The sequence below is a fragment of the Lagenorhynchus albirostris genome, chromosome 8, assembly GCF_949774975.1.
Source record: "Lagenorhynchus albirostris chromosome 8, mLagAlb1.1, whole genome shotgun sequence".
Lineage (NCBI taxonomy): Eukaryota > Metazoa > Chordata > Mammalia > Artiodactyla > Delphinidae > Lagenorhynchus > Lagenorhynchus albirostris.
In genome coordinates, this window is record NC_083102.1 from 97381495 (window position 1) to 97402821 (window position 21327).

At 51.0% G+C, this 21327-nt stretch overlaps 3 protein-coding genes across 11 annotated transcripts in view; 2 read left to right on the forward strand and 1 right to left on the reverse strand.

The window, feature by feature from the left end:
* RAMP3 (receptor activity modifying protein 3) overlaps window positions 1-21327 on the forward strand; it is a 469110-nt gene that overhangs the window by 426324 nt on the left and 21459 nt on the right. The window lies entirely within an intron of this gene.
* IGFBP1 (insulin like growth factor binding protein 1) lies at window positions 1425-6357 on the forward strand. Its single transcript, XM_060156222.1, has 4 exons — window positions 1425-1770; window positions 3168-3352; window positions 4529-4657; window positions 5642-6357. Exons 1-4 carry the CDS (start codon window positions 1425-1427, stop codon window positions 5771-5773), a joined length of 792 nt encoding a protein of 263 aa, XP_060012205.1. The 3' UTR covers window positions 5774-6357.
* On the reverse strand, window positions 12875-20860 carry IGFBP3 (insulin like growth factor binding protein 3). Its single transcript, XM_060157445.1, has 5 exons — window positions 20321-20860; window positions 17157-17383; window positions 16528-16647; window positions 15357-15493; window positions 12875-14311 (listed from the first exon to the last, which is right to left on the reverse strand). Exons 1-4 carry the CDS (start codon window positions 20727-20729, stop codon window positions 15368-15370), a joined length of 882 nt encoding a protein of 293 aa, XP_060013428.1. The 5' UTR covers window positions 20730-20860; the 3' UTR covers window positions 12875-14311; window positions 15357-15367.

The window sequence follows — 21327 nt, forward strand, 5'->3', positions numbered from 1 at the left end:
AAAAAAGCTAGTAAATTAATTTCAATTTGTTTCTTTTTGAGATAGATAATATAACTGATAATGTAAGTACCTGACAATACCAAAGAAAACATAGTATTTACTAGATAATGTGAATCTAGAAGGATGGAAAAGAGTGTGAAGGGAAAACCAGTCTCTTCCCCAGTCACCTAATTTCACACCTCCCCTCCAAGGCAGGCAGTGTAGCAGTTTCTTCATATTCTTCTCAGAATACTCAATACATTTAGGATCACAGTGACATATACATTCCTATTCCTTTTTTTGTACACAAACAATGGCATATTCTGTGCCTTGTTAGTTTTACTTCACTTGGAAATTTTACTTAACTTGCATAATATTACAAACCTTGGAGATTTTCCTCCATCAGTAAATATACAGCTGCCTTGTTCTTGTCAGTAGCTGCCTGGTTTCCAGGGACCGGGCGCCAGTGAGGGCACCTGCAGTACCTGGACAAGGGCAGGGCCATATCTCACTGTCTTTGACGGTACAGTGACACTTTTCTTTCCACTCAAGAGGATATTCAGAAACAGGAATTCTAACTAGAGAGAAAGCCTTGGTCATCAACTCCTGATAAAAATCTGGTCTGAGGCTGAAAGTCAGAGGAAGCTGGGGTCTGGGCTTGGTTCTGCTCCCTCGCCCTGTCTCTGAATGGCCCCGAGTCCCTCTCTCTCTGTAAGCTCAGTTAACAAGGTGGGTCTCTGGGGGCTGTGGTGACATTAGCGAGGGTGGCATCAGCCCTGGGAGGAACTGCCCCTTTCCTTCCTTCTTTCCTCCTGGGAAAGGCTCTCAAGACAGCAGTTAAGGGGCCCGTTGGTCTTCTTTCTGCAGAGGGAGAAACAGTTCTGGGCTTTGCCACTGAGAAGCTGCCAGGGCTTTCCAACACCTGGCTTCTATCTAAGCCCATCCTTCTTTCCTCTGCCTGGGCCTTGATTTCCCCACTTGAAAACTGGCCAATGCGCTGGCCTTTCCCAGCTTATCTCTCTTGCTTTCCCTGGGTCTTCCGGGGACCGCCGGCAGACTCAGCCTGAAGATGTCCCTTGAACGAAAGAAGCAAGCGCCACGCTCCACTTGGCTGTGCGCTCCTGGCTGGAATTGCACTTTGGCTCCAGGTCTGAACCCTAGCGACAGGACAAACACTGTCTGAAACCTGGACCGTTTGCCCTCCTTCTACCCACGGTTTGCGCAGGGCAGTGCGCCTACAACCAAAACAAACTTATTTTGAACACCGGCCGCGAGCACGCGGCGCCGCCAATCATTAACCGCTGGTTCAGGTGGCCCGGCCGGCGCCCTTCATAAGGCGCACCCGGTGCCCAGCGAGCATCAGCCACCGCTCAGCCAGCATCGGCCAGCGCGCCGCCGCCACCGCCTAGCGAGCACCGGCTCCTGACCGCCACCGCTGCCTGGCGATGCCCCAAGTCCCGGCTGTCCGCGCCTGGCCGCTTCTGCTCTCGCTGGCCGTTCAGCTCGGCTCAGCCGCTGACGCTCCCCAGCCCTGGCGCTGCGCGCCCTGCTCCGCCGAGAGGCTGGCGCTCTGCCCTCCCGTGCCCGCCTCGTGCCCGGAGCTCACCCGGCCCGCCGGCTGCGGCTGTTGCCCCACGTGCGCCCTGCCGCTGGACGCCGCATGCGGCGTGGCTACTGCGCGCTGCGCCCATGGGCTCAGCTGCCGCGCCTTGCCTGGGGAGCCTCGGCCCCTGTACGCCCTCACCCGCGGCCAGGGCGCCTGCATGCCCGCGCCCAGTGCCGAGGCCACAGGTACCAACCGTCTCCCCGCCCGGGTCCCTCCCCTGGGACAGATGGGGTGGGGACTGGGGCGGGCAGAGGGCTGGGGCTCCACCAAAGCTCACAGCCAGTGGGGAGCAAACCCGGCCAAGCTCAGAGCTTGCAGCCACAACCTGTAAGGGGAAAGGATTTGTCACCCAGATGAACTCCATCGTTGTGTGGTCCTGCAGGGGGCGCTTAGGATAAGGCAGGACACACGCAACTTGGTGGGAGAGCTGGGGGAGGGAGCCCAGACCACCTGGGCAGCCCACTGATCTATAGAAACCCAAAAGAGGGAGGCGATGGGGTGCCCGGGCAGCGGGGTGCCACTCCAGCCGCCCCTGGCTCTCCTCCCTGCCAATGCATTAGTTTCCGGGAAGACGTGCAGTGGGAGCCTGTACCGCTGGCCTCCTGGGAGGTGTTTGGAATGTCCTTTGAAATATATGTCCTGTGCAGACAGTATGTGCTTCCCAGATGTTTACAGAACATAATGTGAAAGTTCAGGCTAAAAACGTCACTTGCGTTCATTGTCATAGAAAAACAGTGGTTGATGTGTGTGCTGCCTCCTCAGAACTTGACAATCAGAACTTTCCTGAATTTAGCAGTGATTTACTTGTAGTGGGAAGCAGAGGAAATACACCCACCTCTACCCCATCTCCCTATCTCCCTGTCAGGGCAGCTGCATGTCCAGTGATTCCGTGATTCTTGGCGGGATCTTGTGGCTCTATGCCCTGATAGGGATCTGCTGGAGCGCGTCACCCTTCCAAGGTGGGGACGGTTTTCCTCCTGGTTCTCTGCTTTCAGAGTCATCTCTGTGGTCCTCAAAGGAGAGGGTGTCCCCCCGGGTTCCCTCAGGAGAGCCAGTTCTCTATCATTCTGTCCATGCACCAGATCCAAACCCTAGGACTCTGCAAGAAATCTGGTGACCCTCCCTCTTCCCAGGGTTGCAAAGAATTCACTCTGTGGGAAGGCAGAGCCCCTGGAAAAGAAGAGAGTAGAGCGGCAATCTAGACCCCACCTCTAAACAAACCCTACCACCTGTTCACAGGGAATTACTAACATGCCCATTTTATGGATAGGAAAGCTGAGGATGGGGTCAGGAATTGAATTGTAATCCATGGCTTTCTCAGGGCTCCTCCCGGGCTTTGACACATGTGCATGTGGCTACTTTAGAAGCAGAAACACGGGGCACTCTTGCCATTGGTATTGCTGTTGGGTCATCCCTCTACCTGGAAGCCATCAGAAGTTCCTTTAAAGTGGGAGTAGGCAAAACTACATGGCCATCCTGTCCCAGTCCGGTTTTGTGGGAAGGGAAGCAGCTTCAGGGGAGGGGGGCACAGGGGCAGATGCTTCGGAGGAAGGCTCATGGGTTTTCGTTTTTCCATTTTCAGAGGCAAAGGACCCTGCCACCCTGGAGAACATGTCCCCTGAGAGCTCAGAGATGACCCAGGAGCAGCTTCTGGACAATTTCCACCTGATGGCTGCGTCCAGTGAGGACCTGCCCATCCTCTGGAACGCCATCAGTAATTATGAGAGCATGAGGGCCCTGGAGATCACAGACATCAACAATCGGAAGGTGAGAGCCTCGGGGTAGGTGGAGCCTCTAGCTTGAATCTGCTTGGCCCTGCAGGTCCGGTCCTGAGCCCTGGATATAAACAAGTTCCTTCCCAAAGCCTAACAGACATTTCTCAGCTTAGCTTTGGGAACTTTTAACCCAAGGGCTTTCAGCAGAGGAGCCCTCTGGATGGAAAGAAAATGCAGTTCGTGCTGTGCAACCTTAGATACATTACTTCACGTCTCTGAGCTCATCTCTAAAATGAGGGTATCAGACTGGCAGTGTCTAAAGAGCACTGAGCTATTCTTAACATCCTCCTCCCCCATCCCATCTTCCCCCCACTTTTTAAGAAATTGTGGTAAAATATTCATAACATAAAATTTAGCATTTTAATCATTTTAAAGTATAAAGTTTAGTTACATTAAGTACAGTCACATTATTCTGCCACTATCTATCATGACCGTCCATCTTGAGCACTTTTTCATCTTCCCAAACTGAAGCTCTATCCCCGTTAAGCGCTAACTCCCTTGTAGCATCTTAATTGATGTATGTTTTTAGTCCTACCACTTGAGGGCGACAAAGAATCAAAGTTGGAGTGACTTGGGTTCATTTGTGAAAAAAAGAAACTCACTTCTAAAAACATGCATACCCAGAAAAGTGGAGATTGAACCATTTTCTAGACACTTCAGAGTTTAAGCTTGAAATGATGACAAATAGAGAAAAGTTCATGCTTATCTCAGATTGTCCAGATGAACGCCTTAATCCTCAACGAATTTGGTTCATGTGAACTAACCTTGTAGATTACAGAGGAACGTTGTTCAAAATTTAGAAATCTCTGCTACTAAGTTCTCCGTTCACAGAGTTGTGCCCATTCTCCTTTCAACCAGATGACTGATGCCAGAATTACTCACGGCGGGCAGGAGAGTCGGAGAGCTCATGGCATTGGTGATGCTCTTGTCTCCTGCAAGTGTTTAGTGAATGTTCAGTGAGGGAGGGCATGGGGTTCCCATCCTTTATCTTAACAACTCAGAACAGAGACTAACCACCCTCCTTCTATAGGTGAGAGAGTGAGGCCCAGGGAAAGTGGGTCCAGGCCTGTCCTCAGAGCCCACACAAAACCTCTTACATCCACTCCCCTTTTAGGCTAATAATACACTGTTTCTTGTCATTTATCCCAACGTCAAATTTTTCTTTCAGGAGCCCTGCCAGCGAGAACTCTACAAAGTGCTGGACAGATTAGCCAGGGAGCAGCAGAAGGCAGGAGACAAACTTTACAAATTTTATCTGCCAAACTGCAACAAGAATGGATTCTATCACAGCAAACAGGTATGTGCATCCTCACGCGACAGCCCCTGATGCCCACACCCCAGCCAAGCGCCAGCCTTTCAACAAACAGGGTGTCCAGCTCCAAGTGAGCAACGTAAAACCACGTAACAGATCATATTACGCAAGACCCACCCCTCTGGGAGTAGGAGGCACTAGCCCCCTGGTAGCCTGAAGACCAGCTCCATGCTCAAAGCCTGTGTGCACTCGGGGGCCCTGAGCTGAGTGTCGCTCCATCAGCTAGCAAATCTCAGCAGGTGGGGACCTTCACGTTCTGGATCTCAGTGTCTCACCTGTAATAGAGAGGAACAGGACAATTCTGCTTAGGAAAGTGAGTATCTGTCTGGACATCTCTTACGTTCTGGATCTCAGTGTCTCACCTGTAATAGAGAGGAACAGGACAATTCTGCTTAGGAAAGTGAGTATCTGTCTGGACATCTCTTACATTTTTTCTCCCTACAAAGGGAAATGAACTTTATAATTAAATATAATAGCATTTTTTTGGCTTGCCAGATAATAAGTGAGATGAAACAAACCAAGACCTAATTTTGAGGAGCCCTTTAGGACTCAGTGAAGCCTAGGTTCCGTGGATATTTCTGGGGGAAACTGGGGACCAGGAAGAGCTTTATAACAAACAAGGAATTTGGCAGGGGGTACGACAGCAAGGTTGGCCACACATGGGCAGGCTCCCTCTGGGCTCAGACGCTCTGCCGTAGGGGCCGTGAAGCAGACAGTTCTGCACACGCTGTACCATTCAACACACACGTGACATCCTTATTGCATTGGGCACTTACCCTTAGTCTCTATTTTACGAAGAGAACCAGGACGGTGTAGGATTTGCCCTCAGTCACGGTCACGGCCGGTTGGGGATGCCCATGGCCTGGCTCTCAGCTGCCACGCCCTCCACACGGCACTGGGCAGCACGGAGCTCCGCCGCCCTCTCAGCTTCACAGGGGCTGCTGCTGACCTCGCTTCTTTTCTTTGCAGTGCGAGACATCCCTGGAAGGAGAGCCTGGGCTCTGCTGGTGTGTCTACCCTTGGAGCGGAAAGAAGATCCTGGGGTCCGTGGCAATCAGAGGGGACCCCAAATGCCATCAGTATTTTAACTTACAGAACTGAAAACAGATGCAATATGATCTATTCCTTCACATGAAATATTTAAGTACATATGATATTTATACTCTGGGATACACACACACTTATATATATATAGAGATGTATATGTATATACCTAGGAATTACTTTTTATACTCCACATATGACTTGATATATAAAGCTGTAGTTTATTTATTCACCATAAATTTATTTTTTTCTACACAGTAACTTGTGTTATATTAATTTATATATCATGAAACACTTCCCATCACATTGTATGTAAATACTTGTATTTTAGCTCTTCAGAGGTTCCTGCTTCCGTCTTAAAGAGCATAGGAAAATGCTGCCGAGGAAATGCAAAATCAAACGTGTAGCAGTGATTTTCTTTAAGTGGTTTGATGGAGGACGGTTAGGCTGTGCTTAAGAATGATTCACTCTGTTTATTCCATGGATCTGTGTTTCGCGTAAATTTGCAGGCAAACGTAAATGTTGATCATGTAGTCAAAGCTACATGTGATGGTGTTGCTACGTGTTAACATATGTATTGCAGATATTGTCAAACACATGAACACAGTGTAAACACACTGGAATAAATATCCCACACTGGATCATTGCTATCGTCACGGACATTTGTTGAACATAACGTCTTCTTCCTTCCTGAATTCCCTCCGTCCGTCACCTCCCCTTCTGCATGCAGCGCTGGCGAGTCCAGTCTGCAGGTTCCTGGTCCCCAGTGCTGGCAGGTCTGCCCTGCCCACTGAGGGCTTCCACGCCCGGGGCAGCCCTCCCTCCCTCTGCGGCCCCTAACCTCTCCGCTAGCTCCTTCCCTTCCTCTTGTAAATAGGCCAGGGTTTCTCCTATCTTAAATGCAAGACAGAATCACTTCCTTAACTTCTCCCTCACCCGTCTTCTCTCTGACTCTGCCCAGCCTATGGCCCCTGGAGGGCTTCAGTGGCGCCCTCCAGGGCAGCACCCTGCTTGCCCCTCTGTTTGCACGACTAAGACCTGAGCCCAAGACATGGGTCCTCTGTCACGTGGGTTCCTTCCTTCCTGACCCCCCTTCCTTCCTGCCCTGCTGACTGCTCCTTCCTTTTCTCCCCCTGGATGGGCATCTCATCCATCCCAGCGGATCCCAACCGGCCCCTCCCTGCTCTGGGCTCCAGCTCCCTACCTTGGGTCTCCCCCATCACCCCCTGACCCCCACAGCTGCCATCCTCCCTGTGCCGAGCCCGCAGGACTCACTATGAGCTCAGCCCTCAGATGCGTCATTCAAAATATATCAGCCTGATGTGTGTCAGCCACGGCCCCATCCCACCCTGCTAAAAATAACCGCGTGGTTATCGTCGTGCTCGCCGTTATCCTGTGATGGCAACGGGAGCTTTTCTCAGCGCTTCAGCCCCCACGAGGGCCCTGTAGGACCCAGTCTGAAGGTCTGGACTGCACCTACCCCTCAGGTGTGGGCTCAGGAGCGACGCTGGGGAAGGTGGACTTCCCTCCCCACGATGCGCAGGAGGTGACTTCCGGGCAAAATTAAAGCGACACAACTCTGAACTTGAAGGCACTGGCACAGCAGCGCCTACAGGGGGTTCTCAGTCTCAGCTGAAGCTGGGGGTATTCATCCACCTTGACCATGGCATGTTTGGGTGGTTAGTCAAAGGTATCAGTTAACTTAGACTGGGCGGGGGGCGGGGCGCGAGGGGCAGGGCGGGCAGCTCTGTCTAGTCCCAGGGCTTCTGGACATGCTCTCATGCAGCAGTCGTGACCAGCAACAGTGTCTCATATTTCCAGTTCCGGTTCCTTTCAAACGAATCAGGAGTTGATGGGCATTTGGGAGGCAATCTAAGAGTCCTTCACGATTCTAGTGCCCCCATCTTTTATTGTTGTTGGGTCCACCTGATTCTCCAGCAACTACTCAGCAGCTCCCTTGGGTCAATCCTATTCATAGACAGGACAGCTCTCTCTGCTCACACGTAAAAGTCATGCACCCACATGTTGAGTTATGTAGTCACAACAGCAAGTCCCATGGGTTCACACAGGTCTGGGGGTAAATGGGCTCTGGGGACAGCTCCTGGGGGGACAGAAGGATCTCTGCTCCAGCCATGTTTGGAATCTATTCCACGTCTGATCCGGGCCATAAGCGTTATTAATAGGATGGTTTCTGTGGCCGGGTCAGGCCCAGAGCATTGCTGCACTTAGTCATGACAGCAAGCAGAGGCAGAAGGTCCAAACGGAGCCCCTCCCATGAAAATCATCCTGCTTGTCCATGCTTTTGCCTCTGTGGGTCTAAATTGGGACAGCACTTCCCTACTTCCAAGCTTGGGAAACTCTCAAATCTGAGACAGGTAGAGCAGTGCTTAGAAGGAAATTTACAGCTATTAAATGCCCCTATTATTTATTAATAGGGGCATTAAAAATCTCATAAAAACTTTATGACGCTGAAAAAGGAAGGCCAAACCAAACCTACGTCAAGCAGAAGGAAGGAAATAATAAAAATGAGAGTGGAAATAAATGAAATAGAGAACAGAAAATCAACAGAGAAAAATCAAGGAAACCAAAAGCTTGTTCTTTGAAAAGATCAACATAATTGGCAAACCTTTAGCTGTATTGACCACGAAAAGAGAAAAGACTCAAATAACTAAAATCAGAAATGAAAGAGGGGACATTACCACCGATTTTACAGAAATAAAAAGGATTATAAAGGAATATTATGGACAATTGTACACTAACAGATTGGATTATTGAGACGAAATGGAAACATTTCGAGAAACACATGAACTACCAAAACTGACACAAGAGGAATTAGACAATCTGATTAGACCTATAACAAGTGAAATGATTGAATTAGTAAAGAAAAAACTACCCACTAATAAAAGCCGAGATGGCTTTGCTGATGAATTCTACCTAACATTTAAAGAATACTAATTCTTTAAAACTCTTCTAAAATTTAGAAGATGAGAAAACACTTCTCAATTCATTTTGTGAGCCTACATTCATAAAAAGTTTTACCCTGATTCCACACCAGACAAAGACATCACGAGAAAAGACAACTACAGAGCAAAATCTCCTATGAATATGGACACAAAAATCCTCAACAAATTACTAGTAAACTAAGTCCAGCAACATATTAAAATAATCATTCACCATGACCAAGTGGGACTTATCTCAGGAATGCAAGGTTGTTTTAACACCCTAAAATCAATGAATGCAATAAACCATACTACTAAAATAAAAAAAACAAAAATCACATGATCATCTCAATAGACTCAGAAAAAGCATTTGATAATATCCAACACCCTTTCATGATAAAAACATTCAACAGACTAGGAGTAGAAGGAAACCTCCTCAGACTGACAGAAGGTATCTAGGAAAACACCACAGCTAATGTCATAGTTAATGGTGAAAGTCTATATGCTTTCCCCCTAAGATCAGAAACAAGACAAGCATGTCTGCTCTCATGACTTCTCTTCAACACTGTAGCCAGGAAAATTAGGCAAGAAAAAGAAATAAAAGGCATTCAGATATAGGAAGAAGTAGAACTATATCTGTTTGAAGATGACATGACCTTATACGTAAAAAATTCTAATAATCCACTAAAAGACTATTAGAACTAATAAATGAGTACAACAACATTGCAGTATACAAGCTCAATATAAAAAAATTAATTGTATTTCTATACGCTTGCAATAAACAATCAAAAAATGAAATTAAGAAAATTTCACTCACAAGAGTGTCAAGAATAAAATACTTAGTAGTATATTTAACAAAAGAAATACAAAATTTATATTCTGAAAACTACAAAATCTTTTTGCAAGAAATTAAAGAAGATCTAAAGAACTGGAAAACACGCCATGTTCATGTATCAGAAGACTTGACATTGTCAACATGGCCATACACCCTAAACTGACCTACAGGTTAAGCACAACCCTTTTCAGAATCTCAGTGACTTCTTTGTAGAAACTGACAAGCTGATTTTAAAATTCATATGGCTTTGCAAGGGTCACAGAATGGCCAGTGTTTTTATTGAAGTGATACAATACCTTTCCTCTTCTCTTCAAACCTACTTGTGATATTTTTGTTTCCAAAGGAAACTAATCTACTTTTTTGTTTACTTTTTGTTACAACTGTGAATTCATAATGTCCCAGGGTACTGGCCACTCTCTCAGATGATGTGTGACGGTCTGTGTCTACATCTGAAGTTCAAGAACACAGGTGCAGGTGAAGGATGGGCCAAATGGACAGCGTCCAGCACCGGAAGTCTGCATCTGGTCATTCTTACCCTCCCCTGGCCAGGGAGGAGCTCTGGGGGAGGATATTCCTGGTGGACACTTCCCAGTGTAGAGAGGGAGACCTGGAAGGGATAATCTGAACTTCGTACGTTATCACTGGCGTCTGTCAGTGTCTGCCCTGCCTGGATTTCACTCCTCAGGACACCTGGACCAGGTGTCTGTGTAGGTGTAGGGCAGGTACTGAGGGCACTAGTGGGGACAGGGCCACAGCAGCCTGTCCCTTTGGTTTAATGCTGCAGCACTGCCGGCTGCCTCCTGCCTCACCCCCTTAAAATCACCTTTGGCTGCCATCTGTCTTCCCAGGGGCTTCGCTGTTTCCAATGACCTTGAAATTCTCCTTCAGGAATCCACAGCCACCTTCCTGGAGGTGCCGGAGGTGTTTCCGGGGCTCAGTCTGATGTGCCTCTCAACCTGAACTTGTGCAGAGGTCCCGAGTCCCCCCTAAACTGTCTTCTCCTGTTTGCTTCTTCAGGGGAAATGTTGCTTTAGTTGCTCAGACTTGCTGTCATTCCTGACATTCTACGTCCACCTTCTCACCCTCACATCCAGTCCATGCCTTATATCTGCAAAACATGCGCTGACTGGGCCGCACCTCAGCCCCCCAGGGCAGCACTGGTCCGATCTGCCGTCTCCAGGTTGAGGCCTCCCAGGCCTTGGCTTCTGTGGGGCCGCTGGACCAGCCTGTCACAGCTCAACAAGGTCACCCCCCTCTGCAGCCTCCCAGCCCCCCATTCACTCAGCACAAATGTCAGGGCACTGGGGTCCCGACCTGCCCGCTCTCCGGCTGCAACTCCATCTCCCCCCATCCACCCCCCTCCTCCTGCCTCGGACAGGGACACTGGGTGGCTCCCCGCTCAGGCTCCGGGGGCCCGCTCCCTCACTGCCCCCAGTTCCCTCTCAGCTAGGCCTTCCTTCACTAGCTTTTCCAAATTAAACAAAACCCCAAAAATATGCCTCCGCCCGCCAACAACAACAACAACAAAAGAACATTCACTGCAGGCTTTTTAATATTAAGAAGGGGACATACAGGTTCTCACGTCCGATGCTGAGAATGGTAAAGAGGTTATAAGTTTTACCCTGAGGCAGACGTTGTGGGTCCATTAAAAAGACGCTGAGGTACACTAAAAAAGAAGAAAGTGAGACAGGCTGGGACCTGGGGCCGGCGACACTTTGCTGCAGTGCTTACACCTGCACAAACGTCTCCTCGAGCAATAGAAGACGAAGAAACTGTAAGGGACTAAAAATAACTGCACGCATGCGCAGTTGGGGGGCAAGTATGAACAATAACATACAAAAAGGCCACAAACCAACCGCCCTTTCTGAGGTGCTGGGAGCAAAAGCAGGGTGCTGCACACGATCCCAGCACACAGCACCAGCAAGGAGGTGTGCAGATCACCGAAGACACCCCTCCGGCCCCACCCCGCCATCGGCCCCCACCCTCACCCCATTGAAGGGACCAGCTACCCCGTGCCTTGGGGAGCGAGCAAGGGCACCGGTTACTTGTTCTCACTCGCTGTCCTGCCGCAGGGGCCCCAGCTTGAGTTTCTCATCTGGCCTCTTATCAATTTCTATTACTTAAAAAAGAGTCCAAGGACCCACGTCGGTAACAAAGGGCAGGGAAAACAGAAGCAAGGACGCCGCTGGACGTTCCGCGCCCCCCTCTGTTTTCCCACACATTCATCTCCCACGGGCCGCGAGTCCCACTGGCTCGCCTCGTTTACTGTGTTTCTCTACAAGAGCAGCGATCCTGCGTGTTCTGTTCACTGCGTGCAGACCATGCCAGGACCAAAGCCGTAGACCGTATCGCTGGTGGAACGCGGGGCCAGGAGAGGAGGCCAGGCCACCCCCGAGGTTTGGGGGTACGGCTGGGCCGTGGAGACGAGCTGTGGGAATGGGAGCCTGAGATGCTCACGGGATCAGACCCCACCCTCCAACTTTGGAAGCAGATGCCTCCCCGGGCAGTGGGCCACCGCTCTGCCACACGGAAGCAGCACACTTTTCTAAATAAAAAGGAATCCATTCATGTTCACTACGGAAGTTGTTGAAACTGTAACTATTTAGACATAAAATAAGGACGTTATCTACATTCACAGTGTAACCAGGTTACCGTTTTGGTGCCTTTCCGTTCGGTTTTATGTGTGTGTATGTGTATGTGTGTGTGTGTGTGTACGCAATATAATTGCATTTTGCTCTTCCTTTATCCCACCATGAGCATCTTTCTGTATTATTACCATCAAACACATTTTAGTGGTGGCATAATATTCCTTTCTATGGATGTATTTCAGTTTAATATCCTCATGCTCTCTGGGCACATCCCCTTTGTGCCTTTAGGATACGTTTCTGGAGAGGAATGGTTGGTTCAAGGACTTTTGAACACATAAGAAAATGGCCTTGGACAGGTTGCCTTAACACTGAAGCCCCGTTTCATGACACCCACGTAAGCCCCGTTTCAGTACCCACGATTGGTAATTTTCCAGTGCATTTATTTGCTAGCTGAACCCTGGTAAGGGGTTGCCATAGCAACAGCATGGCCTTGGCCCTGGTGAGTGGGGAGCCCAGATCACTCATTTCTTTGTGCCCTTGGGGGATGGTGGCTGAGGACTCATGGTACTTGGGGCTGGCGATCCTGGTGGGGGGGTTGGTGAACCTGGGAGGACTGCCCAGAACTGGAGGCTTACTGCAGACGTGACGGATGCCAGCAAGGCCACAGGCTGGCTCCTTGGGTTCTCTTGCCAGAGATGGAAGCAGGGAAAGTTCCGACTATAGTCGGAACATCACTGCCCTCTGGGTTATTTCGTAACACAAAACCCGGAACCGGTCACTAACAAGGGGAAGGGGATTTCTTTATGGTAAAAACTTTATTTACTATTTATAAATACATTGCAAGACGAACTTTTCAAAAATACCTTTTTTTTTCTCAAAAACTTAATTAAAAAAATAAAGGAAAGCTAATAGGTAGGCAGAACATCTTGAGATCCCTTTGTGTTCTCCAGGAGGGCTGTGTGCAGCGTGCATACAACCAGAGGCTACAGTGGGGCGGCCGAGGGCCCCTCCCCACTCTCCTGCCAGATCTGGAGGGTGGCCTCCGGGAGAGCGGCTGCGCCCTGTGCACGAGCCCCCTCCCTCCGTCGTGGCCGTGTTTATATTCTCTAGCATTGCTTACAATTTGTCTAGGATTATCTAGTATAGGTGCTATCATATCTGGACGATGACGTATACACTGTGAACAGTCATGAAGAGGGTATTCTCTCTGCGTGTACGTGTGACTTAGAAAGAAAAGAAGGAAGTCCAAGTGCAGCAAAGCAAGGGGGATTCTCTGTGTTCTCCCAGTGTCCTCGACCGGCTCCCCAACAAGCCATTCGTCTTCCAGGTTAGATAGAATCATTATTTTTTACATTGTGCCAAGGAGGACAAAAGGGGAGAGATGAACATAAACCTCTTTTGTCTTTAAGGAGCTTATCCTCAAGAATACACTTGCTCTTGAATTGTTGAGTGGGAAAATGCTATTTTCTGCAGTCATTGGAGAACAAGGCTATTATCTGTGATGCCCCTGGCTGTCACCCTGCCCCCCTGCCCCACGGGGCCTCAGCAAAGGCTGTGTCTTCAGGAAGCTGCCTGACAAAGAAGGGTCAGAAATCCCCACCTTTGTAGGTTCCCAGAGTTCCCTAGAACATTCTTGGTCATTATTATTATTATTTTTTTGTGCAAGATTCCACCTTATTCTCTCCACTAGTTTCCAAGCAGTGCAGGTCCCTTGAAGATACAAAATATCTTCTTGGTCCAGGGACCCCGGCCCTTGCTTCAAAGATGTAGCCCCAGGTGGGTGCGTCGTGATGTGCAGGCATCAGAGGGCAGGGCGTTCCTCTTCTCCATGAGGCCTTGTCTCATCTTACACGTGGGGACGAAGCGCGCATCTACATAAGCAACACTGTCGCTAAGGCATGAAGTGGAGGGTTGGCTGCGTCGGCAAACACGTGGGGAGGGTTCCAGGGTGGTGTGAGTTATGGCCACGCCGTGCTTGAGCTTACAGGTATTTTTATAGGAAGGAACAAGAAGAATCAAACTGCGTTTCACTGACTACTGGAAAGTGGAAAGATGCCAAGTTCACCATTTGGAAGAAAACTAGGCATTTCAAACATCTCTTTCTAAACTTTGGTTTAAAAAAAAAAAATCAATTCACCACAAAAAGAAATTGAAATCGAGGCTGTAGCCAGCTGCTGATCATGTCCTTGGCAGTCTTTTGTGCAAAATAAGGCATATTTGAGCTCCACATGAACTAAAACAGAAAGAAAAAGGAATGTATTGAAATAACTCCCCCCAAATCAAAAGGGCGCGGTGCCCACGCTGGGATCACAGGCGTGATACCCAGGCAATTGGCAGGGTGGAGGCTCATTCCACACTTTTTAACAAAGCGGAGAACACCACGAGACGCCCACAGTGTTCACTAACACAATCACCCTAAAATTATCATTATTTTTTCCAACTTGCAAGGCAACAGAACTTATCACTAAAAATGACAGTTTCTTCTGTTTACTTAAATTTGTCTTGAGACGATGAAATATATTTATCTTTTTCCCCCCGATAGCTCTCTCATTTATGAAAAAAGATTTTTAAATATGATTTCATTCTTCCACGTGATGGTTTGAAATTTCATTTTCACGTTAGATTTAAATAAACTTTATTAACATGCTATTAATCATAGACTCCCAGAATAGCCATAATGTATTTTACTGGGAAGAAAAAGCCACGTCTTTTAGAAACACATTCCTCTAACAAGTTCTTTTGGATGAAAACAGTTTACATGTGAAGATAAATGAACCATCAGGCTCACGGCGGAAAAGCTTAACTTTGGAAATCTTACGTTGTGTATGAATGTTTAAGTGTTCTAAGTTCTTTAAAAATGAGGCAATGCTATATTTAAAATGGATAACCAACAAGGACCTACTGTATAGCACGGGGAACTCTGCTCAATATTATGTAACAACCTAACTGGGAAAAGAATTTGAAAAAGAGCAGATACATGTATATGTTTAACTGAATCACTCTGTTGTACACCTGAAACTAACACAATATTGTTAATCAACTATACACTAATGTAAAATAAAAAGTTCAAAAAAAATGAGGCTAAGTATCTCTAAGACAAGCTGGCCACAGACCCTCTTTCCTGCTCTGGTTTGGGCGGGTTGAGGGCTCTGTCTCGTGTGGGTCTGTCCTCCAGGCCAGTGCCGCTTCTGGGTCGCCAGCCCCTGGGATCTATAGATGCCCCTCCCACCAGGCTGGGTCCTGCGCCCCCTCGGATCCCACCAGTGCCCAGGGCTTACGTGGCCGCAGTCTACTTGCTCTCCATGCTGTAGCAGTGCACGTCCCCTTTCCCCTTCACGTCGAAGCCCGGGAGGGGCTGCCCGTACTTATCCACGCACCAGCAGAAGCCCCGCTTCCTGCCTTTGGAAGGGCGGCACTGTGGGCAAAGCACAAATGATACAGTGAGTCCCGGAGAGGCCCCGCCAAGGGGGTCCTGACGACAGGGGCAGGTGGTCAGCACCCAGGATGGTTTCCCAGCACGGCCTCTGCTATGCTGCGGAAGCACAGCTGATCAAGGCCTTGTGTGCACAGCGTGTGTCTGGGGGCATGCTGGGCAGGTATGAGTGCCCCAAGAAAGCAGGGGTCCTGGTGGTTTTGTGTCCCTCAGGGTCTCGCTGGGGTGGACATTGGCCCCTGTTGGTCCTACAGGTCTATCTGCTGAATGGGGGGAATGATAATGTCCCATCTGCCCTGTGCTTGTCACATTTGGGTCTTTCAGACCACACCCCAAGCTGTGTATATGGTACCTTCTCAGGGTGAGTTTGCTGAATAAGGACTCATAGAAATATATGAAAAGGCAAAGAGACCAGTGGCCACTGAACAGGATGGGGCCCTCTAATCGAGGCCACTCCCACCAACACTCTGAACACGGCCCTGTGTTCTGTGACTAATTCCGTAGGTGCTGAGGTAGGAGTCATCCAATGAGAGAGTCCATTGAGATGCTCCCATAGAGTGGTCTGAAATCTACAGAGGTACACTCAGTATGCCTTAAAATAACAATGTATCTTATCCTTTACAGCTGGTCACCACCAGGAAGGCACGGGTGTGGAAGGGACCAACATGGGACCTCAGGGTAAGCCTCCTGCCACAGCAGCTCACGTCAGGCTTCTTGGAAATTCTCTACAACAGTTAATAAAAACATCCCTCCACGGTGCAGTGCTCACGTGTCTGGGTCCCTCTATGGCTAGTAAGAGGCTCCAGGGAAGCCTCGCGTTGCCCTGTGGGTCGGGAGGCAGAAGCGGACAGCGGGAAGATACCAGGATTTAGGGATTTAGGGGATGCCCCTCGGAGGTCTTGGATGTGGCAGGGACCGCAAGCAACGGCGGCAGCCAGAGCACTTGGGTGGAGGGCTGGTGTCTCCTCCGCGTAAGCGGACGGTGGGAGAGAAAGGAGCTCGCGGACCGTGCTCACCTGCTTTTTCTTGTAGAAGCCCTTCTTGTCGCAGTTGGGGATGTGGATGCCCCGGGGGCTAAGCATGTTCAGGAACTTGAGATGGTTCAGCGTGTCCTCCATTTCCCGGCGGCAGGGCCCCTGGGGAGAAAACTCAGGTTACCTGGGAACTCCCCGTCTGACAAAACCCTGCAACGCCCGGGGAACCGGCCACGTGCCCCTGAGCATCTCTGCCCGACTTAGCTGTCACCGTGCCCACGCAGCTGCCAACCAGGGCTCCCTGTCTCTCTTCTCACTCTGCAGAGCGAGGCACAGAACTGGGACAGGGACCCACAGGCCAGGACACTCGGGGGCCACGTGAACAGCTCTTGTGAGAACACCTCTCTGCCCTGCAGGGGCTTGGAGAGCAGTACACTGATTCTCAGGAGATCTCTGCCATAGGGGAGGGTCAGTATACACTGATTCTCAGGAGATCTCTGCCCTAGGGGAGGGTCAATAGCCCTTCTGTAAGGATGGGCCCTCGGCTGCCCGCTCAAGCAGCAGGACCACCGGAATAACTGCCGGGGCTCTTGAGTAAAGAGCAACCCCGTGATCTCCAGATGCCCAGGCCGGGCAGCCCCACCCTCAACAGCAAAAGGAAAAGCGCTCACGTATTCCGTCTCACGCTTGGACTCGGACGAGAAGTTCTGCGTGTCTGTGCTCTGAGACTCATAGTCGACCTTGTAGCGCTGGCTGTCCTTGGCGTGTCCTTTCTTGATGACGTCCATCTTGGTGTGGACGGGGTGGAATTTGGAGTCGGGCACCCTGTGCGTGCTGGTCAGGGCCTGGTTCTCTGTGCTCCCCACGCTGTGGCCTTCCTCTGACTCACTGCCATTTCCTTGAAAGACACAAGGGAGACACAGGCTTGAGGGTCATTGACATTTAACGACGGAATCTTACCATTTTGACCAAGTCCGAACCGAATGGAAATGTGATTCAATAATTCCAAGTTTAGAAAAACACCTCGATAAAGTATTATTCCATAATACTAGTGGTGAATGGTACCCCCTTGGTCTCAAGAAGGCATCTCTTAAAAATGAAATCTGACACGTGCTATTACAAAGCAGGTGCTGCTGAAGAAAAATGCTTTTCGTGCTCTCAGCTTTCAAGTACCTCTCATCCTCCACCAGGAGGGGGCAGAGCCGAGCCAGGGAAGGCGCCGAGGCCCACTCAGAAATCCCTCGGGGATGCCCCAGTGCGGGCCTCCCCCGTGTGGACTTGTGGACAAGCACATCCTCTGCCCCACCCGGCCCTGCTGAATCAGAAGCGCTGGGGCGATGGCAGAAACCTGGGAGTCAGCAAGCCCCAGGGATTCTGATTCCAGCCCGTCCTAAGTGCCGCCAGGCAAAGGGCTCAGACGGGGAAACTGAATTCTCCACAAAGCGCCTTTGCCTCAGGCCCCTGGACTCATGAGGCATGTCGGGTAGTGTTTCATAGGTCTCGCCGTCACATCTCTCACTGTCCGTGCAGGGTCTGGAACACCCACAAGAGCTGCACAGACCCTGCGGATCCGGGGGCACTATCCTGGGTGAGTCCTTCCTTCCTTGTCTGCATAGGAGCAAATGGGATGAGGACGTCACCAAACAAGGCTTAACAATCCTTTGTGCCAAAGAGCTTCACTCTGAAAAGGAAGCCGCTTCTGCACATCTCTGATTGTAATCAAACTAACGAAGACACACTTGCTATTGATATTGGAATGTCCACAGCGTCACTGGGATTTGAAGTATACTGGCTAAATTGCAGCTGATATGGAAGGAGAACGCTCTCTGTTCCTTTTCCAGGATGAACTTGGGCCGGCTAAGGGAGAAGGGCCAGTGGGGAGCCGCTTCCTCTTGCCTGGTTCTGTGCAGCCAGGTAACTGTCATAGGATGACCTCACTGATGAGCAGAGTCCTGATGCCTCCCCCTCCTAGGTGGGGCTCAGTTCGCTATCTGATCCCACATCTACTACCCCTGGGGTGCCAAGCGCACTGCTCCAGCTGACCTGTTCTACCCTCCCGAGAACTGGCCCATCAAGGTGGCAAGCCTGCTCACCTGCCTGGAAGCCTGCCAAGGCCTCTGGCTCTAGGCTCCGAGGAGCAAATGTCTAGCTCTGGCTTGGAGAGTGCTTCTGGAGGGTTGAGAAGGGCTGAAAGATACTCTGCTTCTGTTGCAGAAGCCCTGTTCTCTCCTGGAGGCATCTCGGGCAGGTGCGCTCACAGGGGTGTTTGGGGGAAGTCCTCGTTCTCTCTGGGTTTCGATCACCCGGGAAAAGAAACAGTTCCATGAGGAGAAGTTGCAAAGTTCCCAAGGGGTCTGGTGTTTGGGGAAGCACAAATTTATCCAGCCCAGCAACCGACAGAGTAAGCTTTTAATTGGTAGAATTTGGTTTCAATTTCCTTTCATCTTAGTTTTATTTGTTTATTTTTTCCACGGAAGTACTGGGGCAAAGGGGATGCTAAGAATATGCAAATGAATATATTTGCATTTCTTTTCCAAGAACTCTGAGTAATTTCTTAAACTTCCTTGGTTTCTTTCTAATGCCTGCTGAGAGAGGAAAAGAAAACCGTTCCATTTAAGCCACAGATAATTTTCTTAAACTTTTGACTGTTATTTAAATGTACCCCCCCAGGTGGATTTTAGAAGTCACTTAGATCTTTCCGTAATTTTATAATAAACCCCATCAACCTATACTGTGGAGCTACTAAGACAGTAATCTTACTTCCCATTATAGTCTAGCCAAAAGTTACAACATCTATAAAAACTTCTAAGATCACTTTCTGAATATCCAAAAATGAACGGTAACAATGAAGTACACACACAGCAAACGCCCCAACTGCCCTGAGAGACAAATGCATCCAGCAATTCTAACCAGTCTACCGGAGCCAGTATATGTTTCAGGCAGTTGTAATTTTACCTTTCCACGAGTCCTGAAAGGAAATAGCCTCACCTGGGAGTGGAAATCTGCAGGTAAGGAAATTATAAGGGGATTTCCATCCTTCTAGCCCCAGATGGGGGCTAGCCCACGGTGGCCTGTCCAGCTGGTGGCTGGAGGTGAGGGCTTTATCTCCTAGCCTTCAGCGACGCGGTAAGTGCATTCACATACCTGAGTGAGGCTGGCTAAGCGTGCTTGAAATTTAGAGGAACACCTGCCAACTCCAGAGTCATTTCTTTCTGAACGTCAGGTTGTCCGACCCGGTTCCCACCTCGCTGCTTCTGGGACACCCCCGGGCCTGAAACTGCTTTGCAAACCGTAAGTCTGTGTAATTCAGTATTTTTAAAGCCAGCTACCATTTCCCTCAACGTGCCTGCCCACCTTCCCCGTCCAAATCCGCCCTGGCCCATTCCCTGCGCCCCCGGCCCCGCAAGCATCCTCGGCATGGACACGCTCGCTCTTCGTTCGTGGGAAACAGAAGTCGCGGTACGGAATTGGGCCGCACAGTACACGCCCACGTTTCGGCGCGGCGCCTGCATGAATGGCTTGAGAATCTCCTCCGTCCAGGATCTCTCCATTGACCGTTAACCTCTGCATCCGCTCCCTCCCTGCCCAGGAAATCTATAACCCATTTTCGCCGAAAGCGCTTTACAATTTACAAGAACTCTGCACTCAAAGAACGGAGCGAGTAGAGGGCCGGTTACGGAGGGTCCCTCAGGCGAGCGCCCTCGCCTCGCGGGGCTTCAGCTTCCCCACTTACAACCCTTGGGGTGGGAACAGCAGCGAAGTCTCCACAGAGGTACCACCTTTGGCCTTGGCCGAGGGGCGCGCTTCGGCGGCGCACCTGGCGTGGGTAGCTCACCTGGCGCGGGCGTTGCGGGCAGCAGGTAGGCGCGCAGGCGGCCGGCGGCGCTGGCGTTGGCGCAGATCCCGCGGCCGTCCAGCAGCGCTTGTAGCGGGCGTGGCTCGCCGGGCGGCGGCTGGCAGCGGAGGCCGGAGCCGCAGCGCTCGGTGTAGACGCCGCAAGGCTGACCCTCGCGCAGCGCGCACGTCAGGCAGCAGCCACAGCCCGGCTCGCGCACAAGCTCGGCGCACGGGGGCGCAGGGGGAGGTGGCGCGCATTGGGCCAGGGCACGCGCGTCGCACGGCTCGCAGCGCACCACTGGGCCGGTGCCCGCAGCGCCCGCGCCGGCCCGTGCCGCTGGCGGCCCGTGGAGAAATGCCAGCGCGGTCAGAGCCGCAGTCCAGAGCGCGGAGCGCGCCCTCAGCATGGCACCCGCCGCGGAGATCCGATGCTGGGCTGGCCGGGGGACGCAGGGACGGGGCGACAGCGAGCGGCGCGAGGATGTGGGAGCGTGGCAGGAAGGGTCCAATCCTCAGTGCGGAGCCGCCGCGCTAGCATCTGGGCAGCCTGGGTGCGCCAGCCACTATATAGAAGCCGGGTGGCCGAGGACACGCCCCGGAACGGCGCGCCGTCTGCGGGGAGGGGGGCGGGGGCGGGCCGGCGCGGACCCGGATCCCCGGGCCCGCGCCTCGCCCTGTGCGGCCTGGCCGAGTGCGGGGGCGCGTAGCGCGCGGCCGTCCGCGCACCTGCTTCGCTCGCTCATGCCCGGCGCCCCCCCCACCCCCCCCAGAACCCCTCGGTCCCCGGGAACTCGGCAGCACCACCACCCCGCCGTCCCAGGTGCCTCCGGCCACCCAAGCGCTTCGGCCACCCCGGCATCTCCGGCGCCCCAGGCCACCCCAGCGCCCCCGACCTTGGCCACCCCGTTGCAGCCGCCCTTCTCCCTCTGTGCCCCAGGTTGAGGTCGCTCCGTGGCGAGATGGTGTCAGGGAAACTGGTGAGCGCAGCTCTTCACCGTGTGTACT